The 27,103-nt window shown below is 50.9% G+C and overlaps 1 protein-coding gene across 1 annotated transcript; it reads left to right on the top strand.

Annotated features, from left to right (window-relative positions):
- The first annotated feature begins 3,111 nt into the window (after nucleotides 1–3,111).
- Nucleotides 3,112–21,454, top strand: BCL6 (BCL6 transcription repressor). The gene is made up of 10 exons (XM_039556923.1): nucleotides 3,112–3,189; nucleotides 11,792–11,830; nucleotides 12,839–13,006; nucleotides 14,083–14,304; nucleotides 14,443–15,426; nucleotides 16,040–16,221; nucleotides 17,304–17,471; nucleotides 18,534–18,664; nucleotides 19,094–19,231; nucleotides 20,136–21,454. Exons 3-10 carry the CDS (start codon nucleotides 12,846–12,848, stop codon nucleotides 20,277–20,279), a joined length of 2,130 nt encoding a protein of 709 aa, XP_039412857.1. The 5' UTR covers nucleotides 3,112–3,189; nucleotides 11,792–11,830; nucleotides 12,839–12,845; the 3' UTR covers nucleotides 20,280–21,454.
- Nucleotides 21,455–27,103: the final 5,649 nt, after the last annotated feature.

Below are 27,103 nucleotides of genomic sequence, written 5' to 3'. Positions count from 1 at the left end.
GCAGCGTAGATGGTGTTTTTGAGAGAAGGGTGCGTGGGGCTGGTCCCCCAGCATGGTTGCCACAGCCTCCCACAGGCAGGGCCGAGCCGCAGCTCCTCCACGTGCCACACAGGCACCCCGTGGGTGTGCAGGAGCCACGCCGAGCCCGCGGCCGCTGAGAAACGTCCCACGGCCGACATGGGGGCTGCTGGTGGCTTTGCACACCCCACCAGCGAGCCTCCACACCATGGGGCCACCGTTCTCCCCCAAAGAGAAGCCACTGGCTGTCGGCTTGCGGAGGCAGGGGAAGCTGTCCCACCACGACTTTGCCGACCTGGCAGACACTACCACTGCCAGCGGCTGCCGTGCTGGTCCCCAGAGCTGGGACAGGCAAAGGAAGAGGGTGACAAGGCCTCACGCATCAACGATCCCTCTGGCCGATGGTGGGAGAGGGCTCCCAGGGAAATGACTCCATCCCCAGCTCCCTGAAGTCCCCAGCAAGGCACCACAGGGACCACTGATGCTTTTGGGGGCAGCTGGAAGCAGGGGGGAGTGGAGGCGGGTGGCAGGAGCCCTTGGGTAGCTGCAGCCGGGGCCCAAGTGACAGAGAGGGAGTAGGAGAAGGTAGGACACCAGAGCAGAAAGGCCAAAAACTCAGCAAAAGCACCCAGGCCGCCCAGTTCCCAGTCCGAAAGGGATGCTGCTGGCTTCTCCCTATGTCCCCGTAACGAAGTGGGTTAGGATGGAAACTCTGATGAAAGCCCGGCTTGGCTGTGACCAGGCAGAGTGAGAAATCTCCCCCTTAAGAGCGCTACTTGAACGGAAGCTGTGCTCGACCTCGGGTCTCCACCAAAAATCCCCCAAGCGGCAGCCCTCTCGCTGCTGCTCCCGAGCGTCCCGCGGGCGCCGGGCTCGCTGGGCTCCGGCTAAAGCGAAAGCGTCACACGCTGCAGAAAAATGACAAACGGAACGGATCTGCCGCCCGCAACAATCCCCTTCCTTTGGATTTCATTGCTGGGGAAAAAGAAAAAATCCAAACAAATCAAAATCCTGGAGCCGAGTTGCTTCTCTTGCGTTCGTCCCTCCTTCGGTCACTTGCAGACCTGGGAGCCCCCTCCCTGCCCGGGGCCGGGATCGGAGTGGCACAAGTCACACAGCTCCAGCTGCACTCACTCCCTGGGAATTCCATATTGTATTTTAACTACAGGAAAGCCGCCTCTCCAGCATATCTGTACCACCTCAAGTGTCTCGGGAGTACCATCCTTGTCTTGCCACCGGGCTATTTTTAATGACGCGTCGTATTAGCCAGAAGGGCTTTCTTCCTAATTTATTACCCCCCCCCCCACACACACCCCACTCCAACCTCCTTGCTTTAAAGTGTTTCGGTTCAAGAGCTCAGCTGAGAAATCAAAATAAAGGCAGCACCCGGGGACTTTGCGTCCAAGGTGGCCGCTCCGTGGGCTCGCCAGTGGTGGAATCAGTAGCTCCGAGCAACTGCACCAGTGGACCGAGGGCACCGTGACCTGCGGTGGTTATTCTCGTAAACAGATTTCTATTAATCACCAGGGCCCGGGAATGCCTTCACAGCCCAGAGCGTGCCTTCCCCTGCTCCCCACCACCCCACCGGCAGCTCGCAGCCCAAAAACCCGACCGGGAAAGCAAAATGAGCCATCTGAACCACCCCCAAACCCAACCCTTGCTGCAGGCCCCCAAGAAATAAACACGCAAGGCTAGGGGACAGCCGCAGTAATCTCCACAGATTTACACCCAGGGAGCTACAATTCCACAGAGGAGCCGGGGAGGTTGGGGTGTCATGTCCCCACCCTCTGCAGCCCCTGCAAAACCCACCCGAGACACTGATTGCCAAGGCTTTGCATTATTCCCCCCCTCCCACCTCCCAGCAAAGGCCTTTGCCCAGCAAGAGGCAAAAAGTGCGGAAATAAAATCCCTTTTCAGAAAAGCCAAAGCGATTTTGCATCCCCAGCACAGTCCAACAAATCCATACAAGCAGAATATTTATAGACTTACAGGTTATTTTGCAACAATAACAAAACAGCTACACAGAATTAACCCACCACTTGAGAGTCCTGGAAAGGAAAAGAGAACACGGATGGGAAAAAAAAAAAAAAAAAGAGAGAGAGAAAATCATCAAAATCATCATCTTTTTGGTTGGGTTTGGTTGTTTTTTTTTTTTTTTTGGTCTGGAGAATCCTGGCGAGGAAAATAAAAAAGAAAAAAAAAAAATTAAAAGTAAAACCAAAAACTAATATGGGGGGCTCATGGGGAACTGTCTTTAAGGAAAAAGCTTCTTTCCCCAAGAGTAAATCCCATTGGAGGCCCTGAGCCGAGTGTGGCTGTTTGCAAAAAATTATTTAAAAAAAAAACAAGAGCTGAATGAGGGAAAAAAAATAATTAAAGAAAAAAAGTAAAAATCCAGAACAATGCAGCTGGCTCCTGGCTTTCCTCGCTCGGTTGTTTGGTTGGCTTGGGGTTTTTTTAATGGGGAGAGGGTGTTTTAGAAACGCGAAAGTGACCCCCCGCCCCAAAATAAATAAATAAAAAATATATTAAAATAGAAAATAATTTTTTAAAAAAAAATATATATATATTAAAAAAAAAAAAGCTCTTTTTTTTTTTTTCCAAGATCTCTTCGCTCTTTTTCAGAGAGGGTTGGGAGGAAAAAAAAAAAAAAAAAAAAGAAGCGGAGGATGGTGGTGGTAGGGGGGGTGGGATGTGTGTTTGCACCGCCCGGAGTTGTGCCCGGGACCCCCCGTTTTCCTCTGCCGCCGCCGCCGCCGTCGCTGCTCGGTCCGCGCCGCGCGCGCTCCTCCGCGCCCGCGCGCCCCCACGTCACCGACAGCACCCGCCGCCACGTGACCCGCCGCCCGGGCGCGACCACTGGCGAAGGGGGGAACGCGGGGAGGGACGAACGGGGGGCGACCCGGTGGGACCCCCGCCGCAGCCGACACCCCCCCGGAATACGCGCCCCCCCCACCGGCCCCGTTGGCGGCCTTCCCGGGGGGGATCGCTCCCCGGGAGGGCCGCGGCGGCGGGGAAGGCGCGAAGGGGGGAGGTCCGTGGCCCTCCCCATGCCGAGAGCGATGGTAGAGTCCGCAGCTCAAATTCCGAGAATTGGGCTCTGTTGATTCTTAGAACTGGGGTTCTTAGAAGTGGTGATGCAAGGAGTTTCTAGGAAAGCCCGGAGACCAGGTGATTGCTGCTTCTATTGCCGCGGCCGATTTTACCCTTTAATTCTCTCGCTCGCTTTTTTTTTTTTTTTTTTTTTTTTCTCTCTCCATTTTTTTTCCCTCCTCTTTCCCTCCCTGCCCCGCTCCGACGCTTGGCGCGGAGCCGCCTCTATATATTTCTACCCATTTTTTTTTTCTCTCCCTCCTCTTTCCTTTCCCCTCCTTTCCTGCTGCAGGTGCCCTTTATTTTTTTTTATTACTATTATTATTATCATCTCAATTTCATTTTTTCCCGTGCTTTATTTATTTATTTAATTCACATACACATCCCCCCTCTTGCCTTGCCCGCTGTCAAGCGTGAAAAAATTAGGGAAATAGGGGTGCCTGCATGTCTTTAACGCTGGGAGCGTGTATGAGGGGAGGGGAGCGGGGTGGGTGGGGGTGTCTCCCCTCGCCGTCCTCTCCGGGGGATTATCGGTTATCTGGGATTATTGGCTTTCCCGCACGCGTGACGGCCGGGTGGGGACGGGGGGGACGGCGGCGGCTCCTCTCTGCACCTGCAGCCGCTCCGCGGGCGCAGGACGGCGGCGGGCGCCGGCGGCCGCCGGGCTTGTGGCGTGACTCGGGGTCCGTTCTCAATGGCTGGATCCTTCGCTTGGGTGTGTTATTTTTCTTTGCCTTTTTTTTTTTCTTTTTTCTTTTTTTGATTTTTTTTTTTTTTTTTTTTTTTGGTGTGTGTGGTGGTGTGTCGCTGTCGTCGTTTCGCGGCCGCACGAAGCCGCCGCGGAGCGGGGCTGGCGCAGCGCGGGGGCTCGGCGGCACTGGGCACCGGCCTTTCCGCATTAGCCCCCCGTTCTCTCTATTTCTGTTATTAAAGCAGTATTATTGTTATTCCGTTCCCGGTGAAACCACGGAAGGGCTGGTGCGTTTTGCAACCTGTGGCGGGGCTGCGCCGTTGATCTGTCAAGCCCCGGGCTAAGAGCGGGTGGTGATGGAGAAGACTTGCGGCATTTTCCCTGCCCGGGGAAGGGGGGAGGCCCGCGGGGGAGGCTCGGGCCGCCGCCGCCTGCCGGCCCCGGAGCACCGCGGAGCGCCGGCCCGGGGCGGCGGGGACCGCGCTCGCCTCGATGGTGCGTGCGGGGCGGCTGCCGACCGCGTACCCAGCCGCGATGCAAAACTCGGGAAGGGGCAAAAGTGTATGAAGCGACTCCGAATATCACGCTGAAAATAATAATAACAACAACACCGCCACCACCACCCGCGGGGAGGAGCGAGGGTCCCTCGCCCGGAGGAAGGCGGCGGGCGGGGGAAGCGGAGCGCAGCCATGCGAGGGACGGAGTCCGGGGCGCGATGCGTGCGGAGCCCCCCGCTGCCCCCAGCGCAGCCCTTCCCCTGTGTTTACTACCGCGGCGGACTTGGCGCGGGGACAGGCGCTCGTAAATCTGCCGCCGGCAGCCGCGGGGCTGGCCCCCGGCCACACGCCATTCCTGGAGCGAACGGCCGCGGGGAGCCGCGCAACCCCCGCGCCGCTGCGCCCCCGAAACCGCCGAGAGCGGGCGGGGAAGAGAGAGCGTTATTTGTTTTGGTTTGTTGGGGGTTTTAAATTTTTTTTTTTTTAGGTGCGTGTTCTTGTGTGCTCTTTTTCTTTTTTTTTCCTTTTCATTTTTTTTTTACGCTCCCCATCCCCCCCCCTTTAAAAATAAAAGGCAAAACAAAACCGAAAAAGCCCAACTTTGTTATGAAAACTTTCGTGGTCGGACGGCAGCGACCTCTCCCGGCCACCCGCCCCCCCCCCCCACCTCCCCGCCGTCCCCCCGCCTGTAGTTTGCAAAGTCACAGTATGAAATGTTATGAAATCGCCTCTTGGGAAGGAGGGAAACAGAAAGCAAGGCGTTTGTTTAGAAAAATCCGCGGCAGCCTCTCAGATGTGCCTAAAAAGCTGCCTTCGACCCCCCTGTTGCATTTCCAGGGAAGAGGCAAATCTGGGCTTAAAATCATGAGTCAAAATCAACGAAAACAAACCCGTCCCTGGTTAGTTTTTTCCACTGACTTCAGTAGGCACAGGATCAGTGCGAGGGGAGACTGGGGACAGGCGGATGAGGCTCAGTGAGAAGCTGCTGTGTTGGTCCAACATCTCTCTCTGGAGCCAAATTCCTACTTGTGCCAGTAGAAGTGTCAGCAGGGCCAGGTTTGGGATCAGGCCCTTATTTGATCTGGGAATCTTACTGATTTCTCTCCGAGCTTTTACATGCTTTAAAAATTATTATTTGCCATACTGTTTGAAGGATTTAAAGGATAAGAACTTTAGGAGCAAATGCAGGCTCCTTCCTCCAGTCCTTGAGGGGGTTACAGTTCAAAACTTGCTCTAAAAATATTTTAGGGGAATCCTCTCTTTATATATGCATAGGGAGGCAGAACCAGAGATTCTGTTATTTTCTACTAGGGGTGGGATTGCAGGTTTAAAAACTCGCATTATAGATGGTAAACATTTTGCCCCATGAAGCATATCACCAAGCCATTAAAATATTCAAAAGGCGTCCAGAAATTTTCCAGAAGAATGGATTCTTACATTGTTCCAGTAAGAAGAGTTCATCTCTTGTTCAAATTTGATTGGCAAAACAGATCAAAGATCTGTTGAGATGCATTTCAATTCCAATTTCCAATCTCCCTCAGTTCTGACTGTCTTGAGTCAATATTGGGAGAGGAAGTGGAGGTTAACTGGTTAGTTATTATTGCGAAGGAAGAAGTTGGAATGAGAAGTGATTCTTACAAATCCCACCCCAGAAACAAAACAACAACAACAAAAAAAATCTGTCAAAAGTCTTTGTGACACTTTTTAGACATCCCTGTTTGCAGTGCAGGGAGGATTCAGCCGGCTGTCAGATGGTACAAAAATAAACCTAGCAGAAACATTAAGTTTTTCAAAACAAGGCTGGAAAAGCTCATAAAAATAATGTTGCTCAGATGCGTTTTAAGAGAAACAGAATTACATCGACAAAATTATATGTTTTCCAGGTTTGGTTGGGGTGTTTTATTTTCCAAGGGGAAAAATGTTCCTGCAGCAAAGCGAACTGGTGCCATCTAGTGTCACCTCTCGCCGCTCCGCGTGGGGCTGGCGGGGCCGGCAGCCTCGGGAGAGTGGGAACATGTTTATTAACTGCTCGTTAAAAAAAGAAAAAAAAAATGCTTGCCAGCTTGGAGGAAGGTGGCAGAGGAAACTCTGGATGCCACTGAACTTATTTAAGGAGCCTAATTGGAAACAACCGAGTGCTTATTAAAGTCACTGACATTTCCATATGGAGTTCTCTCTGGGTCTGGTCATGAAATCACATGTGAAAATCTTTCCGAGTTGTGGTGTTAATCTGCCCTTGAATTTTTGCCTAATTTAGGATGTATTGTAAAGCTGTGCTCTTTTTTTTTTTCTTTTCGTTTTTTTTTTTTTTTGGATCGGGGAAAGCTTTCAGCCTCCAGCTGCAGCAACCCAATATGAATTTGTAGGAGTAGTGTTTGGGTTTGGAGCACTTTTTTTTTTTTTTTCTTAGTAAACAGTAACGTTATTCTCAAAACCCCATACAAATACAGGTGGTAAAACTTTGTGTGCCAGTGCCGTGTGGTAGGACTGTCCTCTCATTTTATTTGGATTCTCCATGTAAAAGAAAATCTTTTTACGAAGTCTATAGATGAATAAAACAAAGCTCTAACCAGGAGGTGCATTTCTTAGTGTGCAACTTATATATCTTCATATGTTTATGGTGTTAAGGCTTAAGAATTGTTTCATGCCTGTTTTAGTCCATGTGCTGTAATACCTGGGCTGGGAACTTCTTTCAAAGAGCTTTTACTGGTTCAGCTGGAGCCTGAAATGTTGTTTTCAGGTTTCTGAGAAGTTGGTAAAATCTAAATTTGGTGGAAAGTTGCTTGTGTGCTCACAACCTCTTTCTCCATTTTATAGTAGTATGGGAGTCTATAAACAGGAGCCTTGTATGCCGAGTGCCTGTATTCTTCTCTAGATCTATTTTTAAACCATTCTTCTGTTTGGCAAAAAGTGACACTTGGTTTCCATGTTTACAGCAGGCATTGGCAAACCTCAGGAGTTCACAATTTGCAGTTTGGTTAGATCAGTATCCAAAAGTCAGCATCTGACCAGTAAGCTCCTTGAGACTGCAAATTTAGACTGCAAATGTAGTCCTCCTTTTTTCTTTTCTTTTTTTTTTTTTTCTTTTTTTTTTTTTTTTTTTTTTTTTTAATCCGAGCTTTATCTTATGTGTTCTCATCACTGCAGGATGATGGCAGCCAAAAGACACACACCCCCAAATTGGAGCAAGCATGTAGTCTTCAGGACTACTTTAAAACCAGTAATCTCAGTAGAGCTTCCCATCTAAACCAGAGAGAGAACTAGGGGCATTTGGGAGAGGGGTAGGAAATTATTGGTCTATATTGTTTTCCTTCCCCTCTTTCTCCTGGTCAGTTGCTGCTTTTAGGCTGTGTGCCGCGTACCCATGGGGAATGTTGGACCCCTTCTTGTGGAGGAGGGAGCTTGGAACAAGCACCCTGCAGGACAGGGGCTTCTGAATGGGTCCTGAAGAAAGTGTCCTGTAGGACTAGGTACCCTCTGAAAAGCATCTCCTTAAATCTGTTTGGTTAAATATAGGGGCAAGGGGGTGTCTCATCCCATCCAGGCGGGATGCCAGAGCAGTTCCTTACTGCCAGAAGGAGTTGAGCCACCCTCAGCCCCAGGAGTACAGAGACAGAGAGGGTCAGGTGCCAGCTGGTAATTTTCTGTTCCAGTGTGGGGTAGGGATGATCAGACACCTCCTGGGAGCCCAGGGGGGCCAGGGACCCAGCTCAGCTGCTGGGGACACCCAGCTCCGGCTGCACCCTGTTGCCGGGTCGGCATCTCAGTGCAGGGTTCAGCGTTGGCAGGGCACAGAGTCCGTCTTCTGTTCTCTGGAGTAGCTCCCTAGATTTGAGCCAGGACATGGTTCCTGCCTTCCCTTGAAAAATTAATGTGCCAAATTGCTTGGGGTCGTTTGAAATGCTGAGGAAGGCTCGACTCCTTGCTTCCTAAGGGCATGCACTGCTGCTGCCTCACAGCCAGAGCTTGGCTCCGTAGAGGGCAGGGGAGTCCTTTTTAGTAGGAAAACACTGGAGCCAGTTTTAACGTGCTTACCCCCTCCCTCCTCTGCGTTTTCTTCTGCAAAGACCAAAACAATGTGGAGACTTGAGCTGGGCCAGCTTTCAAGGGCAATCCTTTAAAACCTCTTTTGAAGTATGAACTATAAAGTTCCCTGCGGCGCTCGAGAAAATATGCAGTTTTCCTGGTTCCAAATGCTGATAATAAACCCGTCCAGATAATGTATTGCATTTCCTAGAAACATTTGTTTGCTGGCAGGAAATTGGATCAGATTGAGACCGCTCGATAGAGCAAGTGCAATCCGCTCACGGAAGGGTACGGTGGAAAATACGACAGGGCTTGCACTAGTGATGCTGCTTTTGATCTGTGCTGACGCTGTGGACTTCTCTCAGTCTCTTCATGGGTTATTATTAACCCAGCCACGTTTTGGCCTAGACACTCACCAGAAGCTACTAAACTAATAAAACCCTGCTGTGACAGCTAAAGGACACTTCGTGCCCCTGGATTGCATGGTAGCAGAAAGCTGATCTGGGCACTCACACACCCCCAGCTAAAAGCATCTTCTTCACTGTGGCATGTAGTACCCATGGCTATGCTGGGGGAGCCACCCACACCCCACCTCATTTTCTTGGTTGTCCCCTTGATGCCTGTTCTGGAGAAACCAGACATTCCTTGGCAGGGTGGAGAGGCAGCTGGCAGCACGCCCTGGCAGGCAGTGGGGATGTTCCCATGGGGCTGGGACCCTGCAGGGTGCAGGGACTGGGGGAGGAGGAGGGCAGGATGGAGCTTCCCCTGGGCGGGCAGTTTCGGAGCACTGTGTGGGATGAGGCTGTGGGGAAGGAAGATTTCACCCAGCCACTCCTCTAAGGTGATGTGAGTGAGTCGGCGCTGCAGGCTCTGGAGGGGTAGGAGATTGGGGCCCAGGGAGGGGGAAGTCTTTGGTGCTCTCCTCCCTGGCTATGCACTTGGGGGTGGGAGAAGGGCTAAGACCACAGGGTATTCCCCATGCAAAAAAGAATAGGGGAGCAAGGAGTTCCTCCCTGTGCCCAGAGTGGGAGGTGGATGGATGAAAAGGGATTTCCTCTAACTGGGAGAGTAGATGAATGGAGAGGCATGGCAGAAAAATGGATTGGAAGTCCCTGGTTGTCCCCTCTGCCCTAGGGTAAGTGAGCAGAGAGGGTCTCTCCTTCGCATGGGGTTGAGCTGAAAGAGGTTGCCCCACATGAAGGTGCACCTTCCCCATGCTCTCTGAGCTGCAGGGAAGGCAGGGCCAGCACTGGGCTCCTTTCCAGGAATGGGTTTTCTCGGGGAGGTGCCGGCAGGGAAGGGCTGTTCCCTGAACCACTGGGGCAGACCCATTGCCTTCCTGGAAGGCAACAGCAGTGACAGTCCGTGTGGCCACCCCCAAAATGGGCCCTGCGCCTATTCCAGATCTTCCTCTATGGGCATAGCAAGCCCAGGCACACAACCTCAAGCACTGCTGGAGAGCCCACACCTGCAAGGTACTGGGCAGGAAAACTGGATGGGGGGTGTGGGATGATGCTCTGGCCCCAACTGAGCCTGGAGGAGCCTCATGGGATTTGAGGGGGGTTGGATGGCAAAGACCATGCTTGGCTGCAGTGGTTTTTTTCTGACCCTCCATCACTGGTCTCTGGTCCTTGTTGCCATTCTGTTCTCTCTGGTCTGAGTATCCTCCTGTGCTGGGGTCCAGAGCTGGTGCTGTGTGGGGACTGGAAGGGACAGGGTTAACCCGACTCAGCACAGCGAGGGGAAGGAAAGTCCCTTTCCCTTTGCATGCCCACATCCTGCAGCCGGGAGCTGCTTGGGATGCACCTGCCCAGTTCTTGGGGCTGTGGGTGTTGACGCAGTGCTGTGCTGGGAGGGATTATTTGGAAGGGTGGGGAGGGGGCTGTGCTGGGGTCCAGCTCTGGGAGAGAAGCTGGGTATCCCCCCGGGCAGTGCTGTGCCCTCGCTGTGGATAAGGGAATTTGGTGACCATAGCAGCTTCTCGCATGATGCTCACGGGTGCAGCGTTCATCTTGCTGTTTGTAACTTTGTTGGTTTACAAGTGGGTCACCTCATCTCCTCTGTGACACTGAGGTGACTCCCCAGAGCTTGGCAGGGTATGTCTGCCACTGTGGGTGAGGTTGGGGTGCCAGCCAGCTGCCCCAAACGCACACATCTGCTCATGTGGACACAGGGATGTGTGCTGGGCTCCTTGCAGAGCGCTGTGAGTCCCTTGGCTTGCAATTGACGGCAGTGAGTGGCTGGCAGTGAGCATGTACAGAAAGGTCAGAGTCTGCAGTATTTGGGAAATGAGTCACTTTTTGTATGTGCATAAAGTTTTAAGCTGGCCAGGCTCAGAGCGGCTCTGAAGATTTGTGTTTGATGGCTGGAATAAAGCTGTAAGACACCCTCTGGGTTTTGCGCATGATACCTTGCCTTAAATCTCATCTCTTCATCCCAGTGGCTCTGGGGATGGGAGGGGAGCTTGGGCTCCAGACCTGCACATCTCCTGCAAGGGAGAGGGAAGGCAGCACTTGTCCTTACAGGGATGACTGGGCTTTCTGCAAGCGCCTGGCAGTCTTAATAGTCTGGGGATTGGTCCTCAAAATAGTGTGATGAAGGTCTTGGGGTTTGTTGGCTCACTTATTAATTGTGCTTCTAGCTGCTGGGGCAACTGCCTGAGGACCTTCTTCCTGCATTGGTGCCAAGTAAATTTGGTTTGGTTTTAAGTAAATTTTGGAGGATTAGTATGAGTTCTGGAAGGCAATTAACTCCTGTGTTTCCTTGCTGTTCTGCCCCAGCTACATTGCTGGTGAAGCCAGTGCCTGGAGACACAGCTTGTGGTTTAAGGGAAGGCTTTGGCAGCAGCAAGGGGAAGGGGCATTTGTTCTGCGTCCTCATTGTTTCCACCACTGCTTCCTTTGCAGTCCTGGCCAAGTCACTTTGGTACTTGATGCCTATATCCTCCCAAATCTGTTCAGCAATCCCATCCCAGGGCGTTTTTACCAGTGGCTGGAGCATGTGGGTTTCTGAGCAGAGTGGCAGATGTTTGTGTGTATGTCATACCTGTTAACAAGGTGCTGGGAGTACGGCATGGGTCTTGAATGTGGCACCGGACAGGAATTCAGTCTTGGCAGGGGAAGAGTTATCTCCGAAAGAAGTGGTGAGAAAATTCTTGCTTGACTTCCCTTCCCCACCTGCCTTTAAGTTCCTGAGTCATGGAAATGAAAATCTCCTTGGCATACGCCCATGGTTTGGGCTAGAGGGTGTGGAAGAAGCTATGATTGCATTCTCAAAGCCTGTGGTTGTGATAAGAATGTACTGTACCAGAAGAAACAAATGTTAACCTCACTGGAGAGTAGAAGGTTTGTTATCTCTAGCTTTTATCCAACTGATACTTGAGCGAAACAGCAGCCTTGTGACCTGCCTGGGCCAATTCATAATTACCAGCTAATGTGGTGTTTGTTTTCTTGTGCTTTATTTGTAGGTTTGAAAGAAACTTTTGGACTGTGAATTGAGGCATTGGGTATGTAAATTTAAATTTTTTGCTTTCCCTCCTAACCTCCCTCCCCCTTTCCTTAATGAACTGTTTCATTAGACCCAGCTGGAATTTGTTTTTGGGAGAGCAGCTGCTCTGTAGAAACTGCTGTATGTTCATGTGCCACTGGGGAGGGAGGAGTCAGGAGTAGGGGAGGGGATTGATTGTGGAAGAATTTGACACGAAAGATGCATATTCCAGCCCAAACCTCAGGGAGATGTGGGCCATCCTCGGTGCTGATTGGGAGGACATCTCTGAGATGGGTCAGCAGGTGTTGTGTTGGGGGAAGGCTTCATATTCCTCGACTAATGTGAACCTTGCTCACGGGGAGGGACTGGGCCATGGTGTGGGTAGCAGCCCAGCAGGTTGGATGAGTTCTACTCCTCACCAGTTAATTGGGAAACTGTGGACAGGTCTTCTCCAGAGTGGCCACCACTTGGGAGTAGGAAGGTAGTTTCCTGGGTGAGGGCTGGTGTTCTACTGTGGGCTGGATATTCTAGATGTTGAAATAATTCGACTTCAGTTGGGACCTTAAGGCTTGTTTTGATTCCTGTGGCTGGGTTTACAGCCAGACATCACACAGGTGAGGAGGATGGCTCCTGAGGGAGGTTGGAAGGCTAGGAGCTATGTTGGAAGGCTTGTGGAGATGAACCTGAGTGGGCTGGGGTGGGGCTGCCATGGGTGAGGCAGGGAGAAAGAGATGATGGTTAGCTAATCCTCAGGAAGGTCTGATTGCCTTCCCCCACCAGCTTGCTGGGTGGGATGAGACATGCCAGGTCTCACTATCGGCTCAGGGACCTCACTAGGCAGCCTGGCAAGAGCTTGGTGTGGTGCAGAGCTGTTTGCCTTGGGACCAAGGAGCTGCTGCTGCCCCTACCAGGAGCAGATGGCCATCTGAGCATGTCCTAGAGAAGCAGCTGTCTCTTCCCTGGATTTAGAGTACTTGCCTGGCTGTTCTCCTTTCTCATCTTCCTCTGATGCTTGTGTCTCACGCAGACTCAAGATGGCCTCGCCGGCAGACAGCTGCATCCAGTTCACCCGCCACGCGAGCGACGTCCTCCTCAATCTCAACCGCCTTAGAAGCCGGGATATCCTAACTGATGTTGTCATCATCGTGAACCGGGAGCAGTTTAGAGCCCACAAAACAGTCCTGATGGCCTGCAGGTGAGAGCAGGGTCCTTCCCTGCCTTCCTTCTTGCTCCCTCAGGCTTTGGCCTCCAGACACACTGTTGCAGTCCTGAGAGGGCTTGTGGGATTCATGGAGAAACAAGAGGCAGAGAAGCAGAACTGAAAGGGGCTGCCAAGAAGTTTGTACCTGTAATGGGATTAGAGCTGAGACCACTTCCCTCCAGTGTGCTGCCCTCACCTCTCTCCTTGTGTGCCCACATCTGCCCACACACAGCCCATGGAGACCAACGGGAGCGCAGCAGATGTGAGGCACATCCCTGAAGGCAAAGCACAAATGTGCCACAGGGACAGGATAGAAGAGGAAGGGCTGGATGCTCACTGGGGTGAGCGAGTCCTCTGTGACCGAGGTGTCCCCTGCCACCGCTATTTTTAGAGCTATTCCTCCCTGGCTTCCAGACTGCTGGCTGCACCCACCTTACTTAATTCTATTTTTTATTTTTTTTTAAGCCTGATGGGGTCCAAAATCCCTTTCCAGCTCCTAAGATTGCTGGAGTTCCTTCCTAGTAAATGCTAATTAATATCCCACTATTGCCCAACTGAATTACAGCAAATGCCTTCCAGGTTCTCTTGCTGACATGGTATAAAGATTTCAAAAAGTCAAGCTTTGACTATTAAAATATCTGAAAAATGTTTTGGCAACATTTCTCCTTTTTTTTTATTTTTCTGGTTTAAGACTGTGTGTGCTGTGTGTGTATGCCTCAAGAGGCTTCTGAAAGAAATGAGTCATAGTAGGAAGGGGATGGTAGTAGAACAACAATGGAAAAAAACCAAAAAAGCTGGGGAATTACTAAATGGAGGCAGTGGGGCGTTGTTGAGCAGGTGAGATCTAAAAGCAGGCTGTTCCAGTTGGGAAAAGTGCAGTGCAAAAGACGCTTACTAAGCTGAGAAACCAAGCTTGATAATAAGGGGGATGCTCAGGGAATTCTGTAATTGCCTCCTCCTCCTCCCTTCCCATTCTCAAACCCCTCTGTACTCAGGGATTTCATACAAATTCTCCTTTTTCTCTTTGAATTGTCATAACACTTGTCCTCTCTACTGTCTCCCCACTGCAGTGGCCTCTTCTACAGCATCTTCACTGACCAGCTCAAGTGCAACTTGAATGTCATCAACCTGGACCCTGAAATTAACCCTGAGGGGTTTTGCATCCTCTTGGACTTCATGTATACCTCCCGCCTGAACTTGAGGGAGAACAATATCATGGCTGTGATGGCCACAGCACTCTACCTGCAGATGGAGCACGTGGTTGACACCTGCCGAAGGTTTGTCAAGTCTAGGTGAGTGCCCTTGGTGAACTTTGAAGAGCCTGGGACTGTGTGTTTGGGTGGGCAGGGGAAGAACTGACAAAGTATCTGCAAATGCATCTTTCCGGGCTGAAAATTACTTTGTCTCTCTCCTGTTTTCCCGAATTCCAGTGAAGCAGAGATGGTGTCTGCTGTGAAGACCCCAAGGGAAGAGTTTTTGGCTGGACGGATGCTAGGCCACCCAGAAGTGATGGCGTATCGGAGCAGGGATGTCTCGGAGAGCGGCATGCCTCTTCAAAACGGGTCCCTCTGCAATGGGAGGGCCTTTGCACCTGGCTTGATCAACAGTTTGTCTGGATCCCCCATTTCCTACCACGGATACAGCCCTCTCCCTCTAAATAGCTTCCTGGTGGATGATGAGTTGCGGGAGATGAGGATGCCTCTTTCTGAACTCTCAAGGGCAGGTGCCTTCCCCAAGGAGAGGATCCTGCCGTGTGACAGCTCCAGGACAATCCCCACTGAGTACGTGAGAACCATTACCGACATCTCTGCCAACATGTGCCATGCCACCATCTATGCTCCGAAAGAAGGTGCTGCTGAGGAAGCCAGGAGTGACATGCACTACAGCGTGGCCTCTGGGCCCAAACCTGTCATCCCTTCAATCCGGAACAATCCCTACTTCCCTTGCGACAAAGTGGCCAAAGAGGAGGAGCGGACCTCTTCAGAGGACGAGATCAGCCAACACTTTGAGCCCACCAACACACCCCTGGACCGCAAGGGACTCATCAGCCCCCAGAGCCCACAGAAGTCAGACTGTCAGCCCAACTCGCCAACCGAGTCCAGCAGCAGCAAGAATGCCCGTATCGGTCAGAACTCCAGCTCCCTCTTCACCAAGAGCCCCACAGACCCCAAAGCCTGCAACTGGAAGAAGTACAAGTTCATTGTCCTCAACTCTCTCAACCAGAACACCAAGCAAGACAGCGCTGACCAGAACGAGATGGGAACCCTCTCTCCTCGCACCTACGTGCCCATGTCTACTTGCCAGCAGTCCATGGAGCCAGAGCATCTCAATGTGCAATCCCCCACCAAGATAAGCGTGAATGGTGAAGACTCTACTATCCCACAAGCAAGCAGACTCAACAATATTGTTAACAGGTGAGAAGACTTCCACCCCCATATCCCTCCCCCCTGAGAAATAGGACTTCCTGCCTTGTTGGTGAGGGTTTGCAAGTGTGAAATATCTGTGGCATTGAGCTGGGAAGTCCAGTCACGAGCAGATGGAAGCCCCTGCATTTGGTGAAGAGCTGCTCGTGACATTGTCTGAGTGCCCACCATCCCCACTGTAGTGGTGCCAGCCTGGACTGGCAAAGGAACTGGGAACACTGGGTTGTGAATCCCTGGGTAACTTTGGCAGCTCTGGATGATTTCTGGAGCCTGGATTTGCCTAGCCTGTGTTTCCACCAGACTCCCTATGCCTCAAGCTTTACTGTTGGCTGTAAGCATTGGAGTGGCCAAAGTGTCAGGGAACAATATGCTATCCTCTGGACCTGGATGTTTCTAAAGACATTTGAGGTCATTTGGTGATGGGCACCTGAAGGTTTGAGGCTTAGGGACCTGTTGCTGATCAAGGCTATGCTGTGCATCTCACCACAAAGATGTCCCCAAAAAACACGTCTGTCCCTTGTGTTGGGAGGGGTGCAAACAAGGGTCTGGTATGGAGCACAGCAAGAGCCTTCTCACGGCTGTGTACGTTGCTGTCCTTCCACAGGTCCCGGGATGGGTCCCCTCGGAGCAGCGAAGGGCAGTCCCCACTGTACATGCATTCATCGAAGTGCAGCTCCTGTGGCTGCCAGTCCCCACAACATACTGAGATGTGCCTTCATACCCCCAGCTCAAACTTTGGAGAAGAGATGGGGGAAACCCAGTCTGAATACTCTGACTCCAGCTGCGGTGAGTTTCGTATCCGTGGTCATCTTTTTCAACCAGCAGTTGAAACCATCACTGAGTGCCCTGTGATCAAACACACAGTCTGACCTGTCCCTGATGCTGGTGGACCCCACAGTGCTTTACAGCCCTCTCTTAAGTATCTGCCCAGCTGTGTGCAAGCATATGAGGGACACATGTACATGGGAATTGCTTCCTTCCTCCCTTTCCCCAGCACCATCCAGATACCTTGTGCAGGGTGTTAGTCACCTGCTGCAAACCTGGCAGGTAAGGACAGGAAACAAGTGCACCCCACCCCACCAGCACCACAGGAGAGCAAGCCTGACAGATGTAATGACCGTAATGGGGATTGGGCAAGCTGGCATGTCTCACGCATCCGTCATGATATCTTTATTATTGGGGAGCCCAGTATGCACATCTGGGGAAATACAGATAATGGGGCTTGCAATCTTGTTGCAAAACCCCACAAGCCCAAAGACAGGTATCTGTGCACTCATCTGCCTGTAGCTCAGGGAGGGGGAATGCAGCATTGCCACCTGTAGTGTGGGCAGGGATCCAAGGAGGGAACCTCACTGTGGTAACACTCAACACAACATTTAAGAGTTGGGCACCCTCCTAGTGGGGGAACCTGCCTTGTGATTTGGGTGGTGATTGTCTTCCCAAGCTCAAGGCAGACTTCTGTACACGTAAAGGTTAAAGACCTCTAAAGGTGCAGGAGTTGCTCCAGAGCTGAGCATCCTTCAGAGGATGCCTGATAACTTGAGTGCTTTCATGGACCTCTCTGAAAGATGTCCAGGTGAAATGCTGGCTTCTTGGAAGCAGCCTGTGTGTCACTAAAGGAAAGAGAGAGCTCTAAACGAGGGCTCGTGGTGACTTTGCTCTCTCAAACGCATGTTGTTGCTGTGTGCGCAAGGTCAGGAGGTAACAGCACGGTGCAAGCACGACTGAACATGAACATCTGCACTTGGCTGCTTGTTGCAACGCTTGCTCTGGCTGCCCCTCTCCTCCATCCCAAATCCATCCCATAGCCTATAAAGAAGGTGGCCCATGCACTGCCCATCTGATTGCTGTCCTCTCTGCCCTCCCAGAGAACGGAGCCTTCTTCTGCAACGAGTGTGACTGCCGGTTCTCCGAGGAGGCCTCTCTCAAGAGACACTCTCTGCAAGTCCACAGTGACAAGCCCTACAAGTGCGACCGCTGCCAGGCCTCCTTTCGCTACAAGGGGAACCTCGCCAGCCACAAAACCGTCCACACAGGTACAGTGTTGGCTGTGGGGACAGCTTTGGGGAGGCTGTGGGTTGGTGAGCATGTGGGTGTTTATGGCTGGGTTTGTGCCGGGTGCAGCATCCTCTATTCTGTGTCACAAGTTGTCCCTGGTGGGAAGAGCAAGGTGCTTTACTTGGCACAGCCAGAGAGCCCTTGGACAGAGCACCAAGCCTGGGAGTGGGGGAGATACCTGCCCTTGCAGCAGGGGTGGAACACAACCTCCTTTGCTGTGAAGCACTGAGCATCACTATTTTTAAAGGTGTCTTGCAAAATGCATAGCTGGGAGCAAATGTGCAGCCTCCAGGTAACTTTGTGGTAGACTTAAGCAAAAAAAAATTTAAAAATAATCAGAACATTTAGGGAGAAGTCTGAGATTTATTTTTACATCCTAGAAATCCAGGTCACACCTTGCTTAGCATAAACTCTGCTGATGGGAAAATCTGTGAATGGATGGACTCTGTGAATCAGCACAATGAAAGCTGAGAAAGGAAGAGGATATTAAGGGTTTAGTCATTTGCTGACAAACCTAGGGCTTATTTTATTTCATGCTTTTAATGCTTAACATGTCAAAAGCCAGTCCACAAGCTGGGGAAGGAAGGTCTGGGCTGACAACTCAGTGCTGCTGCACTGAATTAGACCCAAATTCCCGCAGTCGCAGCTGAGCTCCAGGAGGGCTGTGCAGGGGACTGAGACAACACAAGTGCCAGGGCAGGGTTCAAGGGTGATTACTAACAGCTGTAGGGAGATGTAGGATAAGGAGGAACGATGCTGTTAATCCTTGGTGGCAGACCTGCCTGACTTCCTGTCTTGTCCTGAAGGCCTCAGCTCCTAATCCAAAAGAGAAAAGCTACCTGCTGGGCTCATCCTGCTCTCTAGACACCCTGACCAATGCTGCTTGTCCACAGCCATCTCCAAAAGGGACAGGAGTCAGGGCTAGTGCTTCATGCCATGGGGCTTGGCACCTGAAGGGACTTAGCTCTGGGGGGCACCACGGATCCTGGGTGCTGAACACACCTGTAGCTAATCCCTCACCCTTTCTTTGGGCTCTGCAGGAGAAAAGCCGTACCGCTGCAACATCTGCGGGGCACAGTTCAACCGACCAGCCAACCTGAAAACCCACACACGCATCCACTCTGGAGAGAAACCCTACAAGTGTGAGACTTGCGGGGCCAGATTTGTCCAGGTACGTGTAGCCTCTGGGACCTGCAGTCCCTGGGGAGGTGGGGTGTAGGCAGAGCTTCTGCCCAAGACTGGCAGATCTTCACCACCAAGACTGGTGATCCCTCATGGCAGGGAGGAGGCTGATGATGGCCCAGCTTGCTACCTTGAGCAGCTCTTCCCATGGTGCCATGGGGTAGATATGGACCTTAAGGTTTGAGGGGGGCAGTTTGGCTTAGTAAGGAAGCCTGACTGCTGGTTGTAGCTATTCTGCTCCGTTTGGTCTTAAGGACTGGAGATACCAGACCTCAGACACATGGCCCTGACTCCCAGCTGGAACCCAATAGACCAAAAAAGATGTCTGGGCAGAACCCCATTCCCACAGGGATACCCCTGCTCCCAGTGGGATGCCTTCTTCCCTGGGGCTGTCCTGACCCAGAGCTGCTCTCTGCAGGTGGCCCATCTCCGTGCTCACGTGCTCATTCACACCGGAGAGAAGCCGTACCCCTGTGAGATCTGTGGCACACGCTTCCGGCACCTGCAGACCCTCAAAAGTCACCTTCGAATCCACACAGGAGAGAAACCGTATCATGTGAGTGGCCCTGCTTTTTTTGCTGGTGGGAAATCTCAGCTTGGGCTGGGGGAGGATGCTGCCAAGCCTGGGGGGCTGGGAAGATGTGAGGGCATTCACATGGGCTGGTTGCAGCATCCTAATGCCCTTTGCCAGCCTCACGAGGCCCTGCACCAAGGTCACATCCCTGCTTCTCGTGCCCCATTTCCCTCCTGGGCATTAGCTGATGCTGATGTGGTATTTTTTCAGGCATGGCTGTGTTGGAAACACTGACATGCAGCCCAAGCTGGGTACATCTTAGTTGCTCTTTTCTTCCATCCCATTTGGAAGAAGGTCACACTTCTTCAAATAGCTATGGCTTAAATTACAGCTGCCTGTGGTGTGCAGAGATGGGGGAAAGGAGCAGACAGCCTGGCCTGAGCTCCCCTCTGATGGTGATAATCGCACCCAGCAAGCAGCCTGTCCTGCCTTGCTTGCAGCCCTGGGGGCTCCCAGCTTTTTGCTGGGGCTTTCCTGGCTTTCACCATCTACTAGAGAGAGAATCCAAGCAGGGATTGACATCTAAACGTCCTGGAGCCATCCAGCTTGGCAGAGGTCAAAAGCAGCTCTAGAAATAGCCCTGTAGCTGGTTTGATCGCCTAGATATGGAGCTTGGTGTTATGTCTGTCAGACCCAGAGTCATCTCCTGAGGGACTTTGCCCTTTGTGCATCCCATAAACCAACATCTGCTGCTGAAAGCCTGGGATGGTGGGCCCCCACGTGCTGCTCCTCCCACTGCTTTCCCACTTTTTCCCTCGTCCACCTGTTTAGTGGGTGCAGTGTCCGCGGGTCTCTGGCGGAGAGCAGGTATTTGGTGGCCCGCGGGGAAGGACGTGTCCCCTGCCGTGGCGTTTCACACCCTCTGCCTTTGCCTGTCGCCCCACAGTGTGAGAAGTGCAACCTGCATTTCCGCCACAAAAGCCAGCTGCGGCTCCACCTGCGGCAGAAGCACGGGGCCATCACCAACACCAAGGTGCAGTACCGCATCTCGGCCAGCGAGGTGCCTCCGGAGCTCCCCAAGGCCTGCTGAAGGCAGAGGATTTCCCAGGAGGAGGTCGTCTTGGGGGGCATGGGGGGGGAGAAGCTGTCCAAAGGATACTTGCAACACTTTAAAAGAGGAAAAAAAAAAAAAAAAAGAAGAGAGAGAAAGAAAAAATATTCATCACATGATGGAGTGCCTCTAAACCCATAGTACAGATAGGTGGAAAAACATTAGAAATTTAAAAAAAATTTACAAATACACGGGTTTTATTTTTCCCAGTTATGTGAAACAAAAAGAAAAAATAAAATTATTCAGATCTTACTGTAAATAAAACATAAAAAAATTAAAAATAGTCATTTTAAATGTCTGTGCAGTGGAGTGTTGATAAACTCTGGAGTCTAACCTTCACAGCCTTTGCCGTTTAAAGATGAGGAATGTAATGTTGATTTATGGGAACAGATTTTTTTCTTTTGTATGCAAAATGTGTGTTCTTTTAAAGAGAAAGTATGCTATTAAAGAGAGGGCTTTAACTTTTTTAACCAAAGGTGAAGGAATCTATGGCAGAGTTGTAAATATATATAGATATAAATATATAAATATATATATAAAATAAATATATATAGACCTTTAAAAAAGCTATATTAAAAATATATAAAATGCATTAAAGGCTCAGTTGGACTCTGCAGGCAGAAGCCACTCTGAGAATCTTTATTATGATAGAGCACTTAAGGAGATATTTTAAAGTATTGCATCTGTACAAGTAAGAAAATATTTTGTCTAAATGCATCAGTGTATTTGTATTTTTTTGCAAGTGAAGGTTTACAATTTACAAAAAAGTGTGTATTAAACCAACAAAGCTGCAGAAGGAATTTAAAATAATAATAAAGTGTAATTTTTTTGTTCTAGTTCTCAGTCTGTATATATGTAAAATGTGGTTTCGCACGGTGCCTTTCTTTTCAATGGAAGTTTTCAGTGTATGGACTATATTGAGCTCAGTTTCTTCAAGGTACAGCCTGATGTTGCAAAAGGAGTTTTGGTGGAACTCTTTAGTGGGGGAATGTTTTATTTTTTTTTGTTTTGGATTTTTTTTTTTGTCTTATTTTACATGCTTGTGTTATAAACAATCTCGGGAGACAGGGTTTGGGCTGTGTCTAAACTGCATTAATGCGTTCTGTAAAATATAGCTGTACAAATAAAAGAATAAAATGAAGAAAAGTGACATATGATGGAGTGAGAGGTCTGTTCTTGCCTGTCCTTCTCCTTGAGCACCTGGGAGCCTTGCTGGTGCCCGGGGAAGGGGTTGAGCATCCCACAATCTGGTGTGAGCTCTTGGCTTGGTGTGGCTCTGGCCTTGTGTTGGAGGCAGGGGCCTGTTCCAGCATTGAATGAAGGTGGTCTCTGGCAGGAGGTGTGAGCAGGACTCTGGATCCGGGTGGGGAAGTGTGCCACCCCCTTGATACTCTCTGCACTGGCACTGAGTAGCCAGCAGGAACAGGGCAGAGCCTGGGAGAGACCTTTGCTGACCAGCCCAGGGACAGTTCCAGATGGCTGGGTAGTTATTTATATTTCCTGGAATCCAGTGCACTTGCCAGAATTGCTCAGGGGAGATGGCTGCCTGCTGCTCCTCTTTTCAGAGCCTGGGATGGTGGAGGCCTGCTGTTCTGCCTGCCTTGTGAGACGATTCAGTGGAGCAGGGTCTGTAACCCCATCCAGGACCTCACTGGCCGAGAGCATCTCTGCTTCCAGCCATTGTCCATGGGCTTTGGGCCAGAGCTGAGACAGCCCAGCCTGAGGAAGTCCCTGGGCTCGCCCTGGCAGGGAGAGGAGCTGCTGTGCTGTCTTTGGGTGGCTGTGGCTTGCTGGGAGAAGCCTGGAGTGCCCAGGCCCTGAGCTCTGTGCAGGCAGCCCGGCAGCTCTGTGCTGCTCTGAGATCGCTTCAACGAGCCGCACGGAAAAAAACTTTTCTGCCTTACACAGGCAGGACTGGCTGGAACCAGCACTGGTGTGGAGCCCAGGCGCAGCTCAGCATGGCCTGGGGTGGGGCCTGAGTTTCATTTTGAATTTAGTTAACTCATGGATAATTTTGGTTCAGGGCTTGCCAGATGATTCACAGTGGGGGGACTTGGATGCACCAGCAGGAAGGGGAGGGCCTGGCTGGTTGCAGGGTCAGGAGGGGCTGCACTAAGGAGGAGCTGGAGATGAAGAGGATGTGTTTTTCAACACACCATGGGACAGAGGTGGATGTGAGACAACCAAAGCAGCCTTGCACGGCAGGAAAATTGCAGGAAGAGGGAGAACCAATTTGCTGTTTTGCAGGATCCTCTCTGCTCTGACTCAGTCTTCTGATGGTCACAGCAGGCTGAGACGACTATTGCTGACATTAGCGGAACATTTTTAGGACCAGAAGCTATGAAGATGCTTTTGGGCCGCATAAGTGGGATCATGATGACCAATAATGGCAATGCTATTCTTAGAGAAGTTTCTCCTGAGGAATTGCCTTGCTTGGCATAGCCTCTGGATTTGACCTGGATGGAGTGGCTGGTTCTCATCTTTGTGAGTTTGTGGCTTTTAAGTCTGCTGTTCTTCCTTATAACATCTTTGAGCTCTTGCTGTATGTGCTCATCTAAAGACAAAGCAGTTGCCTTTTCCTGTTTGCCTCTAAATAAACATGTTGTTTCAGCCTAAAAATTAAACTTTTTAACTTCTCCTACTCTGGTCTTGTGAGACCCCACCTGTAGTACTGTATCCAGCTCTGCAGCCGCTAGCGCAAGGAAGACAATTGACCTGATGGAATGAGTCCAGAAGAGAGCCGCTAAGCTGGTGACAGATGTCTTGTATGAGGACAGGCTGAGAGAATTGGGGCTTTTCAGCTTGGAGAAGGTTCCAGGGAGACCTTAGAGCATCTTACAGTACCTAAAAGGAGCCCACAAGAGAGCTGGAGAGGGACTTTTCACCAGGACATGTAGTGATAGCACAAGGGGGAAAGGCCTTAAGCTGAAGGAGGGTAGATTTAGATTAGCTATTAGGTAGAAATTCTTAGCCATAATGGTGGTGGGGCAGTGGAACAGGTTGCCCAGAGAAGCTGTGGATGTCGAATGCATGGCAGTGTTCAAGGCCAGGCTGGATGAGGCCTTGAGTATCTGTAACTAGTGGAAGGTGTCCCTGCCCATGGCAGGGGGTTGTAACAAGATGATCTTTAGCATCACGTCCAACCCAAGCCATTCTATGATTTTCTAACCCCCAGCTCCTCTGGCTTGCCTCCCAGCAGATCAGATCTGCTGGCATGAGAAGAAGCCCCACAAAAAGGTGAGGGCTGAGCAATGAGCTGGAGGCAGCCTCTCTCTGCTCCTGTTTGATTTGGCTGGGCGGGACAGCTGCCTGGCAGCCTGCAGAGAGCACCTGCCTGCTGTGGGGCAGGCATTTCATGGAGTGAGGTCTTCCCAAGCATCCTTCTGGGCAAGGGCCTATTTTTCACCCCACAGGCTAAGGCCAGCATGAGCCCTCACCAACTTACTCATGTTAGACAGAGGATGATGGGAAAAGGACCACAAATAGAGCATTGCCTGAAGTGTTGACAACAGCAAAATCTTGCTTTCCCACCTTGCTCCCTCGCTTTCCCTTTCTACCTTTCCCTGGTGGGTTTTTAATGTTTAGTAAACCTGGCTGTCCTCACGACAGGGTTTTGACACACATACTGCTCTCATTTGACACACATATTTAGGTTTCTCCCCTCCCTGTCAGGACCTGCTTGCCTTTGAGCTCACCGCCTCTCTGGTTACTGCAGTTGTCACTTCTGGAAGCGGCTGAGGACAGCTGACAGTTCCACTTGCCCCAGACAAGCAGCTGTGTAGCCACAACCTCTATTTCCCATTGACTTGCTCAGCTGCACTGGCAAAATAAATACTGTATTTTGCCGGAGCACGGTTTTCTCCTCCTGACGGATTTTATTTTTTTTTTAAACAGTGATGTCATGGCTTTTCCAGGCAGTTCAGCTGCAGCGATAACAATCCACGGTCAAAGGCCTGCAGGCATCTGGCACGGATGGTGTTTGGAGAGGCAAGGGAGCCGTCACACACAGAGCTGCCCTACACCTGTTCTATGCCTGCTTTATGCCCACAAACACTGAACTGCTCAGCCCTGCCCGTGTCGGTACTGCTGGGTTGTTTGCCCTTGGAAAACGCAGCTTCAGAGACAGGCTGGCATTCAGAGGGAAGGTCAGCACCAAACCTATGAAATGGCTGGTTGCCAGGAAGGCCCAGCATGGAAATGGGGATTCAGAGTCCAGGGGAGTGAGCAGGGCTCGGGGAAGGGACGCTTTATTCCTTCAGGCAGCGTGGAGGGACGACCCCGGGGCCGGGGCTGCGGCTGGGGCCGGCCGGGGCGCTCCGCTGCATTCTGCCGAGTCTCCACAAGAGGGCAGTGGAAGACGGAGTTTGAGCACGGAGTCTGGAATTACGGAATTTGGGCTGGAAGGGACTTTAAAGATCATCCAGTTCCAGCCGTGGACAGGGACATTTTCCACAAGATCTGGTTGCTCAAAGTTTCATCCAGCCTAGTTTTCCAGGGATGGAGCATCCGCAGCTTCTCAAGTTTACCTATTCCTCACCACCCTCACAGTAAAGAATTACTTCCTTATATCTAACCTAAATTGTCCCTGTTTCAGTTTAAAGCCATTCCCCTTTGTCTATCACTGCATGCCCTTGTAAAAAAGTCCATCTCCAACTTTCTATAATCCCGTTTAGGTACTGGAAGGTGCTATAAGGTCTCCCCGGAGCCTTTTCCAGGCTGAATAGAGATGGTGTTTATTGGGGAGATTTATATACAGAGAGAAAGCAGAGTCCTGTATTATTTCCTGATTTTGTGTGCTCATCCACCTGTACCCATCATCTCTTGCCTTATGCTAGTAAATCCTCGTAGCACAGGCCAGCATCTCTCTGTACAGCCTCAAACACAGCCCCATCCCTGACTCCTGTCAGCCACTGCAGTAGTACAGGTAAACACCCTGGTATTTCACTCTCATATTATACATGGTATATAACTCTCAGTTCAGCCTGTTCAGCTGTGCTTCTGCATGTGTTTGTGCTGATCTTTCCCTTGTCTTTCCCATGTATCTCCCTTTTCCTTCCCCTTTCTCTTCTCTTTCCCTTTCATTTTCCCTTTCCCTTCAAGGCGGCTGCCACCAGCCCTACAGACGCCATGGCAGTATCCTAGGTGTCTGAGACTGGGAATAAATCTCAGGCAACAGCATCAGAAATCCTAAACACAACTCCGGCTCTTAGACAGAGACATTTCAAAAATTAGGTACTAGAATCCCACCTCTGTGAATCTCTGCAGTCTGGCTGCCCTCCCTCTTTGATACTGGAGCAGAAATCCCAGAGGCTTGTAATTAATGGAGAGGCAAATTCTTTTGGTTCTGTGCCCAAGTTTAACTATAAAAACAGAAGCCTCTCATGGGTGTTGTTCATGTACAACCCCAATATCACTGCTCTCTGTGTAGCCCATTCCAGGGATACATGGTACCATTCAGCCAGTCTCTCTCCCTTATTGAACTCTTGGTTTTTGTTGTCACTCAGGCATGACTGACCACTCTTTCTCCACTCATCTGGATCTCCCGGGGCAGGAACCTGCTCTATTAGGTTTTCAGCAAGCTGCTAGAGCTGTTGGGCTGTAGCAGCTTCCTTGCTGCCCCCCAGCACCAGCTGCATGTCCAGAGAAAGAATAAGGAATGTCACACCCTGGCTCCCAGATCACCGGTCAGCCCTACCAGCCTGAATGCTAGAATATAAAGAAAAGCAGTTTTCCCTGCTGGCAAGGTAGTGATCCATGGCAAAACTGTCCTGCTCGTAAAAGCAGAGCTGAGAGTGTGGAGAGTGTTTAGTAGGTGATAGCGAGGGAGATAAGGTGCAATAGGAACCGGGCTGACAGCTGCGGTGACAGCAGAGGGCACGCTTCGCTGCCGAGCACGCAGCCTGTGCGCACAGAGCCGCGCATTGCTGGACTGCTCTGGGTCTGTGGAGCAAGCTGGAAGCGTGGGGGTAAGGAAGCAGTCACAGGAATTCAATGCAATTCAATCGTCTGCAAAGCCACATGCCCTGCAGCGCTGCGGCAGAAAGAAAGGAACAGAATTGCCTCTGCCACAGCCGAGCGGATGATGGATTTATCTGGCTGGAGAATGAGTGCAAAAAATTCAGAGCACACTGATCCCATAGAGGAGCTGGGGGAAAGGGAACTGGTAAATCAATCTGCGACTCACTCGCTGCTCCATGCCTGCTCCAGCCATGAGGATGTCTGGAGGTCTGCCCTTACCCCTTCCCCAGGATTCCTCCAAAGGAGACAACCCAGACTTGTATGGAACAGATGGACTTCCTTTCTCCACTCCCTCATCGCTGGTTCCTTCAGGTCAGCTTTCTGAACAAAAGCACATGGTATTTTTCCTTTAGATTTTCCTTGAAAGGAAAAAAAAAATTCAGAAGGAGAATATCAGAGTGATTCTCGCAAATATTACCTGAGAACTTTGGTCCATTCAATACTGTATCTGTCAACAAGGCTCAGACCTGATGGGAGTTCAGTTTCTCTCCTTTAAACAGGCTGAGATATTTCTAGGGGAACATTCCCATCAAAGCTTTGTCTCTGGTCCTGCCTCACCAGCCTCATAATCTCAACTGAATCCCAAGAGGGTAAAAACAGCCAAGGTGGATGTCAGAGCCTTTCTGAGGCTGCTCTGGCTCAGGAGCCAAGTCATTTCCATGGAGGGCGTGACCAGAGAGAAGAAAATGACCACACTTTTCCTTTCTTCTGGTGAGCTTCTGAAATTCAGTGGAACAAATCCAAGACACTTCCGTGTGGTCATAGTTCCCCTGTTGCTGGGGGAC

This window comes from Corvus cornix, chromosome 9, assembly GCF_000738735.6.
Source record: "Corvus cornix cornix isolate S_Up_H32 chromosome 9, ASM73873v5, whole genome shotgun sequence".
Taxonomy (NCBI): domain Eukaryota; kingdom Metazoa; phylum Chordata; class Aves; order Passeriformes; family Corvidae; genus Corvus; species Corvus cornix.
Note: the sequence above shows the minus strand (reverse complement) of the source record. Positions and strands in the feature narration are given on the sequence as shown.